Source organism: Protopterus annectens, chromosome 3.part0, assembly GCF_019279795.1.
Source record: "Protopterus annectens isolate FY-2018-M chromosome 3.part0, PAN1.0, whole genome shotgun sequence".
Lineage (NCBI taxonomy): Eukaryota > Metazoa > Chordata > Ceratodontiformes > Protopteridae > Protopterus > Protopterus annectens.
Genome location: NC_056731.1, coordinates 188,438,279 through 188,457,861, shown reverse-complemented (window position 1 = coordinate 188,457,861; position 19,583 = coordinate 188,438,279). Strand labels below are relative to the sequence as shown.

At 42.9% G+C, this 19,583-nt stretch overlaps 1 protein-coding gene across 1 annotated transcript in view; it reads left to right on the top strand.

The window, feature by feature from the left end:
* Positions 1-19,583, top strand: part of GTPBP4 (GTP binding protein 4) — an 869,480-nt gene that overhangs the window by 480,380 nt on the left and 369,517 nt on the right. Inside the window, exon 14 of the mRNA XM_044064686.1 lies at positions 11,027-11,224. Within this exon, the coding sequence (XP_043920621.1) occupies positions 11,027-11,224 (198 nt within the window). The remainder of the gene's footprint in view (positions 1-11,026; positions 11,225-19,583) is intronic.

Genomic DNA, 19,583 nt, shown 5'->3' with positions numbered 1-19,583 from the left:
AATTTTCTATTTCCCATCCAGTCATCAAGATTTCTCTTGAAGAGGGTCAGTGAGGTGCTCTGCTTGACATGTGTGGAAAGTCTATTCCATAGCATGGGCAGTCTCTGGGTTATGAACCTGTCCCTCCAGTACATTCTATTGATTGTGGTAATGAGGTTGAGGTCTCTGGAGCGTGTGGTGCAGAGGGATTTGGATTTCTTTAGATGTAACATTTCTAACAGAGCTGGGTCAGAAAGTTAAGCAGAGATCGCTTGTAAGTAGGCAATATGAGACAGAGAATAGTTGGAGTTTTTTGAGTCTGTCCATTTAGGACAAGTGTTTAAGGCCCAGGATCCTCTTTGTGAGGCACATTTGCTACTTCTCCAGTTGTTGCAGGTGTCTAGTGAGGTACATGCCAAATGGGACATTGTGCTCGATGATTGGCCTAATGAGGGAAGAGTAGAGGGAGCAAACCCTTAGTAATGAGATGTGCCACATAGAAGGACTTTCTGACCACAGTGGCAATGTGGTGATCAAAAGAGAGGTCGCTGTCAGCCTGTTTTCCCAGATCTCTTATAACGCTTTCTGTGTTCAGTGGATTACCATCGATGTGGTAATTCATGGGAACCGGGTTTTTCCCAAAGGGGATGACTACATATTTTTTGGCATTGAGCTTAAGGCCATGGTTCTGTCACCAGTCGTTGGTCTCAGTAAGGCCATTCTGTAGGATGTCAGCATCACTTGGGGAGTTAATAATAGCTCCCAACTTGCAAACATCTGCAAACTTTGTCAGCCAGAGTCCCTTCGTGTTGGCCTTGCCTTCTGAGAAGTAGATACCAAACAGGAGCAGACCCAGGACCGAACCCTGTGGGACTCCACTCGTGACCAGTCATCAGTCTGACTTGGAGTCAGCTACTTTCACACTGTGGGTTCTATCTGTGAGCCATTTTGCAACCCACCTAGTGATATAGGGGTTTATGTCTAGCTTAGAGAGTTTTTCTGTGATTGTTGAGTGGGGAATGGTATCAAAGGCCTTGGCCAGATCAAGGTAGGCTGTATGAACGACCTTGCCTTCATCCACAGCTCTGGTGACTGACTCAAAGAAGTCGATCAAGTTGAGCAGGCATGATCTACCCTTCACAAAACCAAACTGTGTGGGACCCAGAGTTTGGAGATTCCCCATACCTTTGTTTATTAGGTCCATGATGATGCGTTCCACAGCTTTGCATATCAGACTCATCAGGCTAATGGGGTAATAGTTCCCAAGGTCTATAGTCGCTCCTCCTTTGTGGAGAGGGATGACTGTAGCAGTGCGCAGTTCAGTAGGGACAAAGCCTGAGTTGAGGCTGTGATTGAACAGGGCACACAGGTGAGGTGCCAGTTCACTCTGTAGTTCATGTAGAACACAGCCAAGGGATATTGTCAGGTCCCATAGAAGCTGTATTCTTGGCCTTGGACATGGTTTTAACCTGTGCAGCAGTAGTACTGGGTGCCTGGCAATCTACTGGTATTGTGATTGGCCCTTTGGGGGGGGGGGGGTTAACATTGGCACTGAATCTGTCGGCCAGTATATTGGCAATATCTGTTGGCTCTGTATAGGAGGTACCAATGTGCAGTGGCTCAGAGCAAATATGGGTATTGCCGTGGAGATTCATTACATAACTATAAAAGGCCTTGTAGTTGTCTTTACTATCTGCTGCAATTCTGTTTTCATAGCTAGCTTTAGAGGATTTGATGAGGGATCTCAACTTTTTGTTGAGGCTGATAAGGGAGTTTTTCCAGTCTTGGAACTTCACCTTATTCCGCATCAGTTTCCTCCTTCTGTTGTCGTTTGTTTGTGGCAGGGGACCACCAAATTGGCTGCCTTTTTTGAAGGAGAGAGTCTTGGTTCTATTGGGTGTGGTGAGACCCATGCATTTGTGTACGTGTTCATGCAGTGCAATGGTGTATGATTCAGCGGTCATGCAACTATTCTCCATTTCCATGGGTGCTATGAAGTTAGCCACCTGTGTTTTTAGGAGCCCAAAGTTAGCTTTGGAGAAGTTTTTCATGGTGAGTACCTTTGCGGGGGGAGGGGGTGGATTTCCAAGGTGATTAGTTTGTGGTCGGAGCTAACCAGGGAGGAGTTGACTATTGGTGTAGAGGAACGGTCGCCCATGTTAATAATGACCAGGTCAAGGATGTTGCTACCTCTAGTGGGGGTAAGAACGAGCTGGTTCAGGGCATTGCAATTAATGAATTCTAGGGTACGTTGAGCATGTGTATTTTTGCATGAGTAGTTTTCCCAGTTAGTGGAGGAGTAGTTGAAGTCGCCTAGTATGAGAGTGTTAGGTTGGACCCTAATAATCTCCAGGGTGCTTAGGAACATGGAGTGCAAGTCTTGTGACATGGTTGGGGACCTATAGCAAGCTACGATCTGAATTGCTGTCTTACCCAGTGTTAGCTGCACCTGAAGTATCTCTGATGTGTTATGTTGGGCTACCAGTCTGGAGGTGTACGCATCCTTTATGAATGTGGAAACACCACTGCCTTTGGAGTTTTGGTCCAAGTTCTGGGGCCAAAAGTTGTGGAATAAATTATAGCCTGTTAGTGCAGGTGTGCTTTCTGCTGTCTTGAACCAGGTCTCTGTTACGGCACAAATGTGGATATTCTCCACTTTAAGGAGTGCTTCGAATGAGTGCATTTTGAGATTTAGACTGCTAGTGTTAAGCAGCATGACCCTCAGATTGCATTTGTTTGTAACTGTTACAGTGGTAATTTGGTCTTTGGAACACCACCTAAAAAACAGCAATAAAATTGTGAAAGATTGAACAGTCAAGTGGGCCAGGGTTTTTTGTTTTGTTTTTGGGTATTTTTGAACACCTTGTTAGTAACTGCAGGCACAATTTACTTTCTACAGTCCCTAGATTCTACAGAAGCTACCCAGCCAAGTTCACTTGCTTTGTTTAGAGGGCCACTGAATCCAGCCATGTACAAAGAAAAACAGCAAGAAAGAGATTTTGAGACAAACCACATAGAGATCGCCTCGATATTAGCCAAAGAGGCTGCTACTTGAACTTCTGTCCATACCTTCAGTAAGTATAACAAGTTGGATGTTATTTGCAGAGCAAGAGCTGGCTTTGCCAGGGCTATCATAGATGGGTTTATAGAGGACCCTTCAGTGCCATCCTCCTCCCATGTTTCTTCTTGAGCTTTTGTACTCTACCTTTCATAAGGAATACTACAACAGTAATATAGAAGGACATAGTACAGTAGTGTAAATTCTTACCATAACAGTAGATGCCTTTCTCTTCACTGTTGTAGTATTTGCTCGCTCCCTCATACCCCTTCTTCTTGCCCTCTTGGCCAGAGATTCTTTTCTTTTTTTCTCCTTCTGGATGCACATCCTCCTGGTCCTTGTGGACATTCTGTTCCTCCTGGGGCTTCTCAGTTCTGAGGTGTATGCATTTGTATGTTACCTTTTTGCACTACAGGCTTTAGTATACTGGCTAGATGTTGGGCAGTCCTACGCAGGAGATCCCTTACATAAGGAGCACCACAACAGTGAAGAGAAGGACATATGTTGCAGTGAGATTTTATACAACTGTACTTTCTTGAGGAAAAATTTCTTAGAAGACATTCTAGCTAAAGAATAATCAGTTGTTGCAAGGTGCACACTTTCCGTGGACCAGCTAACACTGATGATGTTCTTCGTGTTTCACTGTTGCAGTCATTACATTTGGGTAATCTGCTGGCAGGTTGCCCTCAGTCGGCCTGAATTCCAAAGTCTTGGGTCCTCCGTTGGTTGCTGTCTTCTCTTCCATGACGTCAGGTTGTCAGGGTTATGAAACATACAACTGACACCATTTTCTTTTGTCTTTCTTGCCGCTCGGTGCCAGAAGCAGAAGCATTTCGCAAGTGCTGGTCGGCCGACTACTGAAATATTCGCTTTTGAGTTTCAGAACCGAAGTCTTCAATAAAGCTAAGTACCCCGTTCGGTAAAAATCAAGAAAAAAGTTTCCCCATGTCAGAAACAGTTAATAATTGTATTATTTGTGGGAAGCAAATACCTCAGGATTTCCATTTATACTGTATTCCTTGCCTAGGCCCTGATCACAACATGCCTGGTTGTCTGTTTTGTGCTAGATTTAACCAACGCACAATTAAGCTTCGGTATATTTTTGCATCTATGTGTTTTGGAAACAGATTTAACTACCCAGAGATGTCGTCGGATAGCAATCCGACTACCGGAGTACATAAAAAAACGCAAAGAAAAGGACAGAGAAAGGCAGTCGAGATCCAAAACCGATGACTAAGCTTCTCCTAAGCCAGTCGCCGGTTCGCTGGTACTCAGTGAGGTGCTTTCGCAGCCCCTGATACCTGTTACCTTCAAGTCGCAGGCCTCTACCAACACCCATGTGGTGTCCGGCCATGCCACAAGATACTCACGGTATGGGACCGACAGATGTATCTCCCTCGGATGGGTCTGGAGCCGCTGAGCAGGCACCGGCTTCTAAGGGTGTATTCAGACCTCAACATTTTTATATCAAACCGACGAAAGCTGCAAAATCAAAGGCAAAGACACCTTCTAAAACTAAAAAAACGACGCCTGAGCCACGTGCACAGGCCTCTATGCCTAAAAAACAGACGATCAAAATGGCTGAAGACCTTATTACCTTGATCAGGGGTACCCATCCCCCTCCAGATAAGAGGCCTAGGCAAGACACTGACTATGAATCTTCAGATCAGGTTTCTATTTCTTCTGATTCCACTTCTGATCAGGAATTATCTTTACCTCCCTATGAGGATTCTGATGCTGAGGAGTCTATTCCATCTGCATCTCCTGCTGAGGATTATTCATTTGGAGAAACTTTGCATACTTTGAGGGAGCATTTTCACTGGGAGAGTCGAGACTTCTCAGAATCAAAAAAGAGGCTCAGGGATTTCCTCCTCCTCCCTCAGCACAAGCCTTTAGCCATTTCCCCCTGTGTTAGACATTGTGGATGATGTTTTTTTGGAGTCAAGCCTGACCCCTGACTCTTTACCTCTGGCTCCCAGTAAACCTGACAGGTATTACAGGGCCCCTGACTCTCATAAATTTTTATTTAGAAGCCCTGCTGCTGATCTTGAAAGTATTTCACAGGGTCCAAAGGGAGTTAAGGCCTCAGCAGCAAAAAACCCTACCCCCTCCAACAGAGATTCAAGGGTGCTGGACAGATGGGGAAAAAAGGTTTATACATCTGCAACCTTGGCAATTAGGGCCTTAAACTGTCAATTTCATATGCTTAAGTACCAACAACATGTTATGGGATTGCTGAAACAGAAAATTATGTTGATTTCAGAATGTGCAGAAAATAAGGAATTATTGCATGCAGCTGAACAAGTTGGAAAGCATACTTTGCAATGTGGTTTTGATTCTTTAGAGGCCTCCTGCAGGGCCGCAGTTACAAGATCTGTGATTTGGAGGCATGCCTAGTTAAAGGAAAAAAATGTGCTTGATCATGTTAAAGCTAAATTGCTAGATGCACCTTTACAGCATGATTCTCTGTTTGGTATTAAGGCAGAAGATGTTTTAAAGAAAACGGAAGACAAAGCTAAGTCTTTGCAAACTGTTAAAGATGTCTTACAAGTGCAGCCACCTAGATTCAGTAGACACTGGCCTACAAAAGATTGGTCCTTTCCTCTGTCAGACAGAGCTCAAAAGGGGCAAATCCAGACGCCCTAAGGGTTCCAGATACCAGGCTCAAGACTCATACAGGTCAAAGCAATGGGGCGCATCCACCTCCAAATCTGGAGGAGATAAAGCGCAAACCTACAGAAAGCAATCCCAATGACTTCCCTCTGCCTACACCAAACACTTATCTTTTGGCAGCACCCATAGGGGAAAATAGCACTTTTTGCTCAAAATTGGCAGTTAATAACCCAGGACAAGTGGGTACTGAACATCATATCACAGGGATTCAGATTCCATTTCCACACTCTGCCAATGACAAATGGTTGGCCAGACCTGCCAAAAAAACAATGGGCAGAGGCACAGAAACAGGTTACGTCCCTCATGGATATGGGGGCCATTCAGACAGTACCAGAACAGGAAAAAGGACAAGGTTTTTACTCAAGACTGTTCTTGGTACCCAGAAAGGACAAGGCCTGGCTGCCAATACTGGATTTATCGATTTTGAACACATACCTGGACATTCCAAAATTCAAAATGCTGACTTTGCAGAAGCTTCTGCTCATGCTGGGCAAGAATGCTTGGCTGGTGACTTTAGACTTAAAAGAGGCATACCTGCATGTCCCAATAAGACAGTCGTGCAGAAGATACCTCAGATACAAGGCTGACTTAATGCATTACCAATTCTCTGCACTGCCCTTTGGCTTATCTACTGCGCCCAGGGTCTTTATAAAGTGCCTGCTACCAGTAATTGCATTTTGCAGACAAAGAAGTATTCAAATATATCCTTACTTGGACGACTGTCTCATTCAAGCAGAGAACAAGGACACTCTTCTACGACACCTGGCGTTTGTGAAAAAGCATCTAGCATGCCTAGGGTACACAATAAACGAAAAGAAATCATAACTGGTACCTTCTCACTAGATAACATTCCTGAGTGCAAGCTTACATACAACTGCCCAGATGGCTTACCTCATGCCAGACAAACAACGGCAACTGACTACTTACTTCAAACTGAGGGCAACAAAAACCCAGTCTTCTGCAAGACCAATTCTGCAGGCTCTGGGCTTCATGGCATCCTACTAATTCCATATGCAAGACTGCATATAGGAAACGTCAATGGTACCTAAAACGTTTATGGAGTCAACATTCACACAGTCTGGAAACAATGATTCCTCTCATCCCCTGCCTGCAACAGGAGTTTCTATGGTGGGCAAAGGCTTGTCACCAAAACAACCACTCTACCCCCTGCCAGCCAAACCTCAACAACAGACGCATCAGATTATGCCTGGGGGGCTCACATGGCAAGAAGATGCATTCAGGGCATATGGGCACCAAATCAAATGCATCTACATATCAACCAGAAAGAGATGCTAGCTGTTCAAAATGCCCTAACAGCCTTCAAGGACTTACTTCATCCAGGACAACTACTGATAAAGACTGACAACACCACAGTCATGTGGTACATAAACAAGCAAGGGGGCACACACTCATACCCCCTTTGCAGATTAGCCATGGCACTTTAGGACACAGCTTTGACCTACCAAATAAATCTTCAAGCTCAATTCCTGCCAGGAAAACAGAACACTCTGGCAGACGATTTAAGCAGAAACCTTATGGATCCTTTCGAGTGGAAACTAAATCCACAAGTATTCAGCATGATAACAGAGAAATGGGGGAGCCCAAACATAGATCTATTTGCCTCTCCTCAAAATTATCAGTTGAAAAGATTGTACACAAGGACTTATCACAGACAAGCATGGAAAGTGGACGCCCTGTCCTTCAGTTGGAAAAACCTGTCAGTTTATGCCTTTCCTCCTCTGCCTCTTCTACCCAAGGTCCTCCTAAAAGTCAGCCAAGAGAAGCCAGAGATGATATTAATTGCCCCGCCAATACTGGTACCTATTCCTAAGGAGCTTGTCTCAATACCCAGCTTGGACCTTGCCTCAAAGACCACAGCTACTGTCCTAGCAAAACAATCAGATCCTGCACAATCAACTGCAGACTCTGAACCTGGCAGCATGGCTAATCATGTAATCTTACAAATGACACCTCTCAGTAAAGCTGTGATGGATGTCATTTTGGAAGCCAGAAGACCTAGTACTAGAAAATCTTATGCTGACAAATGGAAGAGATTCTGTGCTTGGAATCGAGCACAAGGAACTGATACAGCAGAACCACGTATTCCTCAGATATTACAATACTTAACTGAGATGCTTGACAAAGGCCTATCTTTCTCATCAATCAAAATCCATGCCTCTGCCATTTCAGCACATTAAATTACAGAGCCACCAATCTTTACTCATCCTTTACTAAAGCAGTATCTTAGAGGAGCCAAAAACCTAAGGCCTCCTAGAAGATCACCATTACCTGCGTGGGACCTCAGTTATGTTGGAAAAGCTCACCCTGCCTCCATTTGAACCAGCCGCTACCGCTGATATAAAGTTCTTATGGAAGACAGCTCTGCTACTAGCAATTACTTCAGCAAGAAGAGTTTCAGAGCTGCAGGCCGTCATGGCTGTAAAGCCTTTTATCATATTTTACCCAGACAGGGTGTCTCTGAGGACAAGTCCTACTTTTATGCCTAAGGTGGTTTCCAGTGTGGCTCTTAACCAAACAATTCATCTGCCAACTTTTTATCCAAATCTGCAGAACAAAGGGGAGAGAATTCTGCATTCCTTGGACGTACACAGACAGCTAAGATTCTACTTGAGCAGGACAAAAGCTCTAAGAAAAACAGCAATTACTAGTGTCATACGCTGCAGGATCAGAAGGAAAGGCTATCTCAAAGCAGACAATTTCAAAGTGGATCAGCCACTGCATCCATTTCTGCTACTTACACCATGGTAAACCTGTGCCCAGGGGCATTAGGCCTCATTCCACCAGAGCTGCAGCTACTTCGGCAGCCTTTCTCAGAGGAGTTCCAACCAAAGACATTCTAGAGGCTGCTACTTGGAGTACTGTTCACACCTTTACAAAGCATTACCATTTGCCTCTCTACTCTAAGCCGCGCCTAATGCTGTTTAGCTCCAGCCTCCCAACCATAGCTTTGGGATTCTACCCAAATGTAATGACTACAACAGTGAAACACGAAGAACATAGTACAGTTGTGTACACTTACATAAAAGTAGATACTCGAGTGTATTCACTGTTGCAGTCCAGGTTACCCTCCCATCATCCCCCTGTCATTCTACAGTTTATCTTTCCTTTTCTATCTTCTTCAACCTATGTGGTGTATTTGCTTGTAAATGAAGGTAAAGTTTATATTAATGCATGTGTGTGTGTGTATATATATATATATATATATATATATATATATATATGTATAATATTGCTACCTTTTTGGGGGCACCTGACATCGGGGGCAAGAAAAACTAAAGAAAATGGCGTCGGCTGCATGTTTTATACCCCTGATGTCATGGAAGAAAATACAGCAACTGACGCAGGACCCAAGACTTTGGAATTCAGGCCGACTGAGGGCAACCTGCCAGCAGATTACCCAAATGTAATGACTGCCACAGTGAATACCCTCGAACATCTACATTTATGGTAAGTGTACACAACTGTATTTTCTGTGTATACTTTATGGAAGAGCATCTTATTAAGCCACGTTTTAAAAAGGTACACACACTTTTTTTTTTTTTGTATAGAAAATGTTAGAGTTACCAATTGACTCACATGAGAAGAAAACCATCAGCTTGTACGCATAGTATATATATATATATATATATATATATATACTTACCCAGTAATTGTCTACCTGTAGCTGCTGTTGTGGTGCTCGTCAGTGGCTTTTCCCACACTGCTGGCATGAGTGATAACTGTTGAAGATGTGCTGTACTTTCCAACCAGCATAACTACCCTTATTCAGTCTGTCAATCACTCATGTTGATAAATCTGCCTCCCCTAGAAGGGTGCTGATGTACCTTAATAGTACTTATGATTTAACCTCAGTCTTTAATCCTTTTTGCCCTAGCCCACATGCTGGTATTGTAGAACAATTAGGCACATTTAGTGTAAACTTCTAAGCTTCTAATAAAATTCTGAAATTTAGAGCTGTAATCTTGGTAAAAATCCTTCTCCAGCAAGCGTGTTCTGTTTTGCATTTTTTTGTCATGATAGACAAGCTGCTTGTTTTAAAAGGATTATGATAATTTTGATTGCTAGTTTAACATGGTATACCTTCTTGTATGACTAATATTAATATAAATGCCATGTCTGTAAAGCATTAAGCATAAGCTAAATTCCTAATCCTTTTCCATTAAATAGTGATCTTTTGTACATTAGTTAGTAAGATGGTGTAGGAAAGATGAATTTATCAGAGGTTTTCAGTACATTAAAATGTTTGAATCACTCAGCACAGTATTCCATAAAGAAAGTCCAAATTGGTAGGCTTCTAATTTGGGTATTGGTAAATAATGGGCCGGATTCAATAAAGCCTACACTAAGTGACATGATATGTATTCAGTAAAATTCTTATCACATTTTTTCTGCTTTCTAGTCACTCTCAAAGATTACACTACATGTACATGTAGTCTGCACTTTGTGGTAACCTTTATGAATCCCTGTCAATATTTAAAGCTGCAAGAATAACATTAGGAAAACTGAAATTAGGAGGAAGATGGTGTGAGTTGTGTGTGCGCTCTCTTCACTCTGAGCAGTTTAAAATTAGTGTAGGCTTTATTGAGTCTGGGCCTATATCTTTAGAGTTTTTATGTATTTTATTTTGGTTTACGTAAGTCGTTGGCCAAATAAAATGTTTCTTTTCAAATTGGATTCTTTTCTTTTCAGATAATTGTCATGGGAAGTGATACCACATTTGAAAGTAACAGTGCTTTAAATGTAGAAAGTCATTTGAACAAATTAGTATTTGTCAGATGATATTTGCCTATTCTGTTGTTTTAGTTCTTTCCGTATATTAAACTTCAGTTTTATTTTAATGTCTTTGCTCATAATAGCATAAGAGAACATGACTAAGATGGTCAGTTTTTGTTACCCAAATTCCAGAAACTGTGAGCGAATGTATGCTGAAAATAATCATTAAATCTTGTTTTGCTCCAGTTTCAGGTACTGTAGCTACTCAGAAAAAAAATCTTAACACACATTTCTGAAATGTGTATGCACAAGAATTTTGTGCAGACTCATTAAACATTTGGAAAGTAAAAGTGCAAAATTTACATGTTTAACTCACCTAGTTAGTACTAACTTCAGAATATTGGCCACACGTGTTTATTGTACACATGTACATACATATAAGCTTGTTTTACTGTTCAAACTTTATTACTTAAGAATATATACCTAACACTGTTACTGTAAACAACTGTTTTTTGGAGTTTCTTGCTTGTTGATCAGCTTTAAATAACAGCAGTCACCATTTTGTGTATGTTCATTTAACAGAAACTAGAGGCTTTGGAAAAAGAGGAGGAACTGAAAGAGGCTGCTGGTGAATATGATTCTGAGCCAGAAAGTGAGGATGAAGAAATGTTGGAAATTAGGCAGCTTGCAAGCCAGATCCGTGAAAAGAAAAAGCTCAAGTTCATGGAATCCAGAGAAAAAGACATACATGGACCACGTTTACCTAGAACTGCTAAGAAGGTAAATACCAAATGCAAAAAGCAGATACATATTAGGAAATCCTTGAAATGGCACATCTTTTTGTGAGATATAATTTCCAGAAGAATTAAAACAAACATAATATAATACTACATGAGAACAGCTGCTGACATTTGAATAATTATGTGTGATTTAACAATGCATCACAGCTAGTATTTTTGAAGCTTTAAGAATGAATCTTTATCAGTGTTTGCACTCAGCAGCATTAACCGGTAGACACTTTCGACCTTCATATTAGGTGAGCAGATTTGCAGTTGCTGCTAAGTTCAGGACATGTATTGGTTTCATATAAATTATTTACAGAAAGTATGTAAACATGCAGGTAAATGGTGGGTTAGCCCATCAGCAGACCTAAAATGCAAGTTCCACGGGTATGCTTGCATCCATTATAGACGTAAACCATGTAGTAGTAGCAAGAACTAGGCTACATGGCTTTACAAGATGTGTGGTATGGTAACTTGACAAAAAGATCAAACAGAAACGGGCTAAAGATACTTACAAATTGTCTGATTTGACTTGGAAGGTCCTTTACAGTAAACAATTATTTTGGATTTCCTTTTCTAATATCTGTAGATGCATACAACTGAAACATCTGTAGTGCCTCTGCTCAGGGCATAATATCTTTCCCCAGATCAGCACAAGTTGTATGCTGGCCATAGTACTACAACGTCTTTATAACCCTCACTGATATCTTCATTTATCGACCTGACAAATGCTTCTGAGCTCGTGTACCATAATTTTCTTTTAAACTGTCGTATTTCAGCTGGAATCAGCCATGTCTGTCTACCATGATTCAGAACCTTCCTGAGTAGGATAGACTTTAATATCCAAATTGAATCCACCTTTTCTCCTTCCTTACTCCTAATCAAAGGAGTGCTTCAAGGATCCATCTTATCCCCTCTACAGTTTTTCTTATGTATTAGTTACCTACCTGTGGACCTCCCACAGCTCAGTAACTTTCTTTGTAGAGATGTGTCAGCTACAGAGCCAAGCCTTTCTCCTCTCTTATCAAAATATTACTTGGAGAAGACCTTGACTTCCTTTCTAACTGGCTAATCAGGAATAAACTTACTCTCAGTACCAAGAAAATAAAGTCTACAATCATGAGTACCAAGCAGAAATGTTCCTGTCTCTCTACTGAATAGTTTGTTCACTTTTCAACCAGCTTCTCCTAGAAATGACTCAGTTTAAATATCTAGATATATGGCTTAACCAAAACCTTAACTTTCAACATCATATCTCTACTGTCAAATCGTATGTCAACTCCCTAATTTTCCAGCCCAAAAATATCTCTCGCTTCCTCTTCTTTGCTACCATAGCAGCCATAGGTAAGGAGATTCTAGTGCACGACTAGAATATATCATCCCAGTCATAGCTGTTGCTTTTAAGGCATATCTGTTCCCCCTCCAAACAGCAACTATCAGTATATGTGTAGGGTCATCTCCCTAGTCACCAAAAAGGGCAACACTTAAGTATCCTTGAGAAGACAGTGATTTCCAGTTAAAGGTGCACTGCATTCCTAGCCTTCTTTATCTTTAAACTTGCAAACCTACAGACCTTCCCCTTTCTTGCTAGCATATTAACTTAAAAGATACAGTACCTATAATTAAAAATCGTAATACCACAACCCCCGCCTACCCTGATACAACCTCCAGGTTTGTGGATGCTGAATCAGAGTCCTTCTAGGTTGTCCTTATTGATTCTTCAGTTGTGGACATCTTCAACTCTGGCATCTTCTCTGATTCAGCCGGCTCTGATTTCATTGGTGCTGGATGGGTGTTGGAGCCAAAGCTTCTGCTCTGAGTCTGGGGATAAAGGTTCAACTCCAAAACTATAAGAGCTGTCCCTTCCTTTTGGTGCTTCAGTACTCGATAGCTAAGCTCCAGTCTCAGTCTCTGAGCAGGGTCAGGGTGTTGCCATCGGTCATACTAGTGTGGCAGCTTTGACTCCTACTGGGGCGTTTTGGGTTCCCCCTTAGTCTGTGCCTTTGAGACAGTTGAGAGAGCTCTCTCCATGACTGGAGATCGGACATCTCATTCTCCTCTCTGCTCCACCCACTCCACTACTGATAGCCCTGGGTCCTGATCCTGCATAGTCTATCCCGTGCAGACAGCTGGTTCACACTAGCTACAAAACTATTCTTATTCACGACACCCCTCAGACTTCTGAATCCTCTCTGGAACTTCCCACCGTGAGGCTCCTTGGAAGCCCAAGTGTAAAAGAAGACACATTGACTCTCCTCAGGAGTCTCTGACAGAAGACACTGATTTCAATGAAGGGAAGAGGTCCCCCAACCACCACTTGAGGACATCTCATTCAGGGAAATCCTCAAGCTTTTCAAACAGAAAAGAGGTGATCATCTAAAGCCACTTCTCAAGGGGAATCCATTTTTCTTGAGGCTTTTGGTTTCAGCTCAACTACTCTATGGGTGGTTTCCCCAGCTGATGAGATGGTAGATTTAATCCCTCACTGGCCATGGAAGTGACTGAGTCACAGAACAGATTCCCAGAAAGCCAGACAGGAATCTTGTTGTTCTGAAGGCTGGTGTCACTGGAGTAAAAACCTGTTGGTGGACGCAGTGGTAGTAAAAGCAGCTGCTATGAAAGAGCTTTCAGAAGAGAGCTCAGCTCTCCATCCTCCTAACGGAGAGACCAGGGCCATGAGCATGTTTGGGAAATTAGTTTACACTTCAGCTACCTTTATGTTAAGGCTGCTGAATTATTTGGCACACATGACTATGTTTCATAGAGACCTGACAAAGGAGCTCTTCAAGGTTTTGTCTGAGTCCAAGTCTGCGGACGACAGAAAAACAATGGATTTGTAACTGGCCACCCTTCAGTCTCTATCGAACACCTCCATTCAACTCGCATCCAACACAACAGAAGGTGTTTCTAGTGCCGCAGATATAGGCATTACTGAAAGGAAGTATGTCTGGATGCTTTTGTGTGATTTTGTAGTTTTTTTATTAACTCCTTATTTGATGGCTGGATGTTTTTTGCTCCTAAGGTCAAAGACACACTTTCCAGGAGTGATCAGGATGGAAAATTATTTCTGCCGTAGGCATGCATTTTTCTACCTCCCAGAGGACCTTCTCTAGAAATCAGAAAGGTAAAAAGCTGTGGTTTCATTAGTCACAATTTTTCTCAGAATTCTTCTAGGCACCGGTCCCCCGACGCAGAGGGAGATATTTTAAATGTAGACTTCACCATTATGACAGAGGAAGCCCACAGAATCAAGACTTCAGGGGTCTGTTCTCTGAGAGGCCTTATCAGCACTCTTGAATGATTGCCTGACTGCTGCGCTTAGGTGGCAGTTGGGGGGCACTTATCACTGCACCCAGAGTCCTGGATGTCTATAACCAAAGGTGTCTGGGTTTGGACATTTAATACCATAGGCTGTTAAATTCCCTTTCTCTATCCACCCCACTAATAAAGAAACTTCCAACATTCCACCATTTCAAAGAAAAGCACTAGCATTAGAGGTAAAAAAGCTACTAGACAAGCTAGTCATTTAAGAGGTCCCACCACACCAACACAGATTAGGAACTTATTTGAGATTATTTTTGGTGCCAGAAAAAGAACTGGAACCCAAGGCCAGTTTTGGACCTTAGCCACTTGAATCGATACATCAAGCATGCATAGTTTCAATTGGTCACAATCCAGTCCATCCTCCCTTTTCTGGAGAAGGATGATTGGATGTACTTGATAGATGCTCAGGAAGCATGCTACCACATCAAAATGGACAGACACTTCAGAAGGTTCCATTGCTTTCCTGGGAGACAGTCATTTTCAGTTCAGAGCCCTGCCCTTTGGTATCAACATAGCCCCCTTGGTGTTCACCAAATGCATGGCAGTGACTGTAGCTCATATCCAACTACAAGAGTTCTGGTTGTTCACCTATCTAGATTGGCTGCTTAATGCTTTTAACTGGTCTCTGCTATTCCAGGCCAGAAACTGTTTGCTTCAGCTGTGCTTCCCACCTGGCAATTACATTGAACCAGGGCATGTCACATTTTTCCCCAGTACAGGTTCAGGAGTTCAAACAAGCACAATTGGGCACAACCATTCCATTTACAAGGTTACTGGAGAACAGGTTATTCATTCTACAAAATCAGGCCATGCAACTCCTTTTCCATCAGACACCAACTGCTAGACTAATTCTTCAACTTCTAAAATCGATGGCAGCTTCCAGTACTTTGGTCCCCTTGGCAAGGTGGTATATGCCAATGTCACTGTGGACACTAGTAATTCACTGGTCTCAGCCTATGACCTTTGCAGTCCACTTAATAAAAATCTGCAGAAATCATGTAAGTTGGTTAACTGAATTCACACTTCAGAGATGTTTCATAGCTGTCCTTTTGTTTCTTTCCCAAAGCCACAGTGACCACAGACACTTCTGAAATGGGGGGGTGTTAGATGGTGAGGGATAGTCCAAGGCACGTTGTCCCCATCAGAGGCCAATCTTCACAGCAGTCCTCCTAATGTTGTAGGCTTTTCAGGATTCTCTTTCTTGTAGTCCGATACATTAAAAACTAGGAGGAACACGCTCCTACCCATTGTCGAGAAGCAATGAGTGTGTGGCAGTGGGCAGTATCTTTCAACCACTTTCTGAAAGCAATGCACATACTGGAGAAGAACAGCATTCTAGCAGACAGGTTGAGCAGATCTATTCTGCTACCTCATGAGTGGTCTCCCAATCCAGCAGTGACGACACAAATCTTTAGCTGATGGGGCCAACCATACTGCAGTCTTTTTGCTTCTCCTGCCATTTCCACATGCAGCAGGTTCTTTGCTCTGATTCATTCCCCCCCAGAGGGGGAGTCCCTGAGACACATTCTGATTCATGATTGGTTCTCTGGTCTCCTAAAAGCCTTTCCACCTTCTCACTTAATTCTATAATTTCTGTAGAAAGCGTTACAGTGGAAGATCATTCATCCTCATTACCCCTTTCTTGGCTTGACAGGTGTGGTTTCCCTTTCTCTAGCCTCATCGTGGTACACCCCCCTTGGGTGCTGGATCCGAAACTATATCTCCTGTCTCATCCAGCCAAAATACCTGATCCAGGCATTCGAGCCTAAAACTAACCACGTGATTTCTCCTCTTCCAATGATGCCTCATCCACCCAGGCATTCCTCCCAAGTGGTCCATACTCTTTCTTCTTCCCAGAAGCTGTCCTCTTGGAAAGTGTGTACAGAAGTAAAAGGAAAAGATATTCCATTTGAGTTTCTCAGAGAAATTTAGATCCCTTTTCTGATCCTATTTAAGCAGTATCAGATTTTCTTGCTTCCTTTTTCCATGATTGAGCTAGTTATTCAACTGTCAGGGTTCAGCTAGTGGGAATTTCAAACTTCTATTTTGGAGAGAATCACACTTCCTTAATTTCCACTCAGGTTGTGTAAAGCTTTCTGAGAGGTACCTTTCTTTTTAGACCTCCACTTAAGGATCCTAGCCCCCCCCCACCCCACCACCCTTGGGAAATGACAATTGTCCTACAAGCCTTGCCCCAAGCTCCATTTGAACCTGCTGGCAAGGTGGATTTAAAATTTCTGATTTGGAAAATCCTTTTTCTAGTAGCAATTACTTCAGCGAGAAGGTTGTCAGAACTCCAAGTCTTGTCTTGTCAACCTTCATAGGTTTATAGGTGTGTACTAGGCTAATGACCCTGGAGGCTTTACAAACCTAGCCCGTAGGATTACCTTGACATTGTGCCACCCGACCTTAGTTCCCAGTGCCTTTGTCGAGTAGAGCCACTGAAGTGAACCCTGGGGTGAGTTTTCTATTTCCCATCCACGCATAAGTAAGGAGATTGTGGTGCACTACTAGAAGATGTCACCCCAGTCATAGCTGTTGCTTTTAAGGCAAATCTGTTCTCCCTCCAAACTGCAACTGTGTCAGTATGTGTGTAAGTTCATCTCCCTAGCCTCAAAAAGGGCCACACTTAAGTATCCTTGAGAAGACAGTGGTTTCCAGTTAAAGGTGCACTGCATTCCTAGCCTTCTTCATCTTTAAACTGTGGAGAATAGCTTTGGTCCTAGTTCTGGGGCCGAAAGGTGTGGAATTTATAGCCTGGTAGTGCAGGGGTGCTTTCTTCTGCCTTGAACCAGATCTCTGTTACAGCACAAATGCTGATGTTCTCCATTTTAAGGAGTGCTTCGAGTGACTGCATTTTCAGATTTAGACTTCTAGTGTTGAGCAGCATCACCCTCAGATGGCGTTTGTTTGTAGCTGTTACAGTGGTAATTTGGTCTTTGGAACATGGCCTAAAAAAGACACTATATAGGGGTGGCAAGAGCCTAGGCAAGTATCCCGAAGCCCAGGGGTGACAGATGCAGACCGTCTCTGGCAAAGCATCGAGATCTGTTAATCATGTCATCCCAGGCAGACAGATACTGGATCCCCTTAGAATGACACCAGAAACTTAGCCAATTCTTAAAATCAATCATTTTCTGCTTGTACTGTGGTATCATTTTGGGTGATGGTAGGATGCTGCTCAGGGCTATCTTTCAGAAGGGCAGGGATTCTTTACCCACCAACGCCTTTTACTTGACTAAAATAGCTTCACAGATGTCACTCAAAATATTAGTCTACCAGTCTTTCCAAATTTTTAGAACAACGGAGAATACATGCTTCATTTATTGGATTTGCACAGACAACTGCATTTCTATCTTCATCAAACCAAAGTTACGTTACCTAAATGGCTTAATGACTGCATCACACACACACACACACACGCATATATATATATATATATATATATATATATATATATATATATATATATATATATATATATGTATAAAAGCAGAAAGGCTTGGCTTTACCCAACCACGTAAAGCACACTGAAGTAGATCTCTTTCCACTTCTGCAGACTTCTTTTCTAGGGCTTTAATTGATATTTGTGCTGCTGTCACCTGGTCCACTGTTTATCCCTTTATATGTTTTTCTGCTCCTATGTTGCAGTATTTTTAGTGTGGGATTCTCTGCCTCAGGCGACCCGAACGTCAGCTCCTTATACAAAAGCTTAAGCCTGGTTGCTGTAGGTGCGTGGGACGTCACACATAAGGCCATAAACCAGGGACCTTAAATGTGATGTCTGCATGCACAGACCCCAGAACTTTTCAGCCGCAGTCAACCGTCACCTTGATCGTTTCGCTCCTGTATTTTGAAGACGTCTAAAGCTAAGTACTCCATTGGGGATTTTGTTTTAAATTCTTGCTTGAGCTTGGTTTGCTGTACCCTACCATTAGCCAATGTCCACTGAGAAGGGTCAATGTCGATGCAAGCGCCAGATGCCGCATAAGTATACGCACGACCATTGCGTTTTCTGCCTAGGTTGAGAACACGACCATATCTCTTGCATGATTTGTCAATCCTTCATACTTAAGACCCTCTGAAGCTATCTGCCCGCCCTAAATTTGTATTTAGAAAACCAGGGGCTAAAAATGCTAGCACTGAGGATGGATCCTGAGTTGGCCACCCCAGCGGAACCGCCACGGAAAAAGGCCAAGATTCAAAGGCCTAGTTCTTCTGCCTCTCCGGCATCGGACATCCAGCCAGCTTCTGATTTAGGAGTTGAGGGGCGTCCGTTAGAGCGTACTACTACTTTGACTCCCCTCTAGGAAGCCACTTCGGAAGTTATGGCCAGCACGTCCACATAGACAGCGCAGACGTCTGTCCCAACCGATGTTGAAGTGGAACCAGACAACGCTGGACATCCGACTAGGATGCCCTTACCTTGAATCCCCAATTCCTATTCAGACCCCCTGAAAACAGGCTTTCTCCTAAAGCTACTCCTTTGAAAAGGAAGCAGAAAAGAAAGCACCTACCTCCACCCACAGAGGGAGCTCCAGACTGGCAATCGTTCACCAGTTCCTTGATGCAGGCCTTCATGGCCTATAGGCTCACGGCCTCTTCCCCCTCCACCATTCCTGTTCTCAGGCCTAGGCATTCCTCAGCTGCTTCTCTCCTCCCTCTCACCGCCCATAAGGGGGAAGAAGAACAGGAGGCTTACTACTCATCCTTAGGTGAATCTATTACCTACACGTCACAAATAGTCTCTCCTTTAGAATACTACTCCCCTGATGAAGAATCCATAGAAGGGGACTCTCCACCAGAGGATATTAACTTTGGGGAGAACATCACAAAAATGAAAGAATATTTTAAATGGGACACTTCCCAAATGACTGAAATGCAAAAGAGATACTTTGAGTTGCTTCAAGTGGAATCTCCCTCCCCTTCAGCCATCCCTCCAATTATCCCTGCCTACCTTGATGCATTCTCAGCAGCATCTAAAAACCCAGACTGTCAGTCTCTGGCCCCTAAGAGGCCTGACCATTTCTATA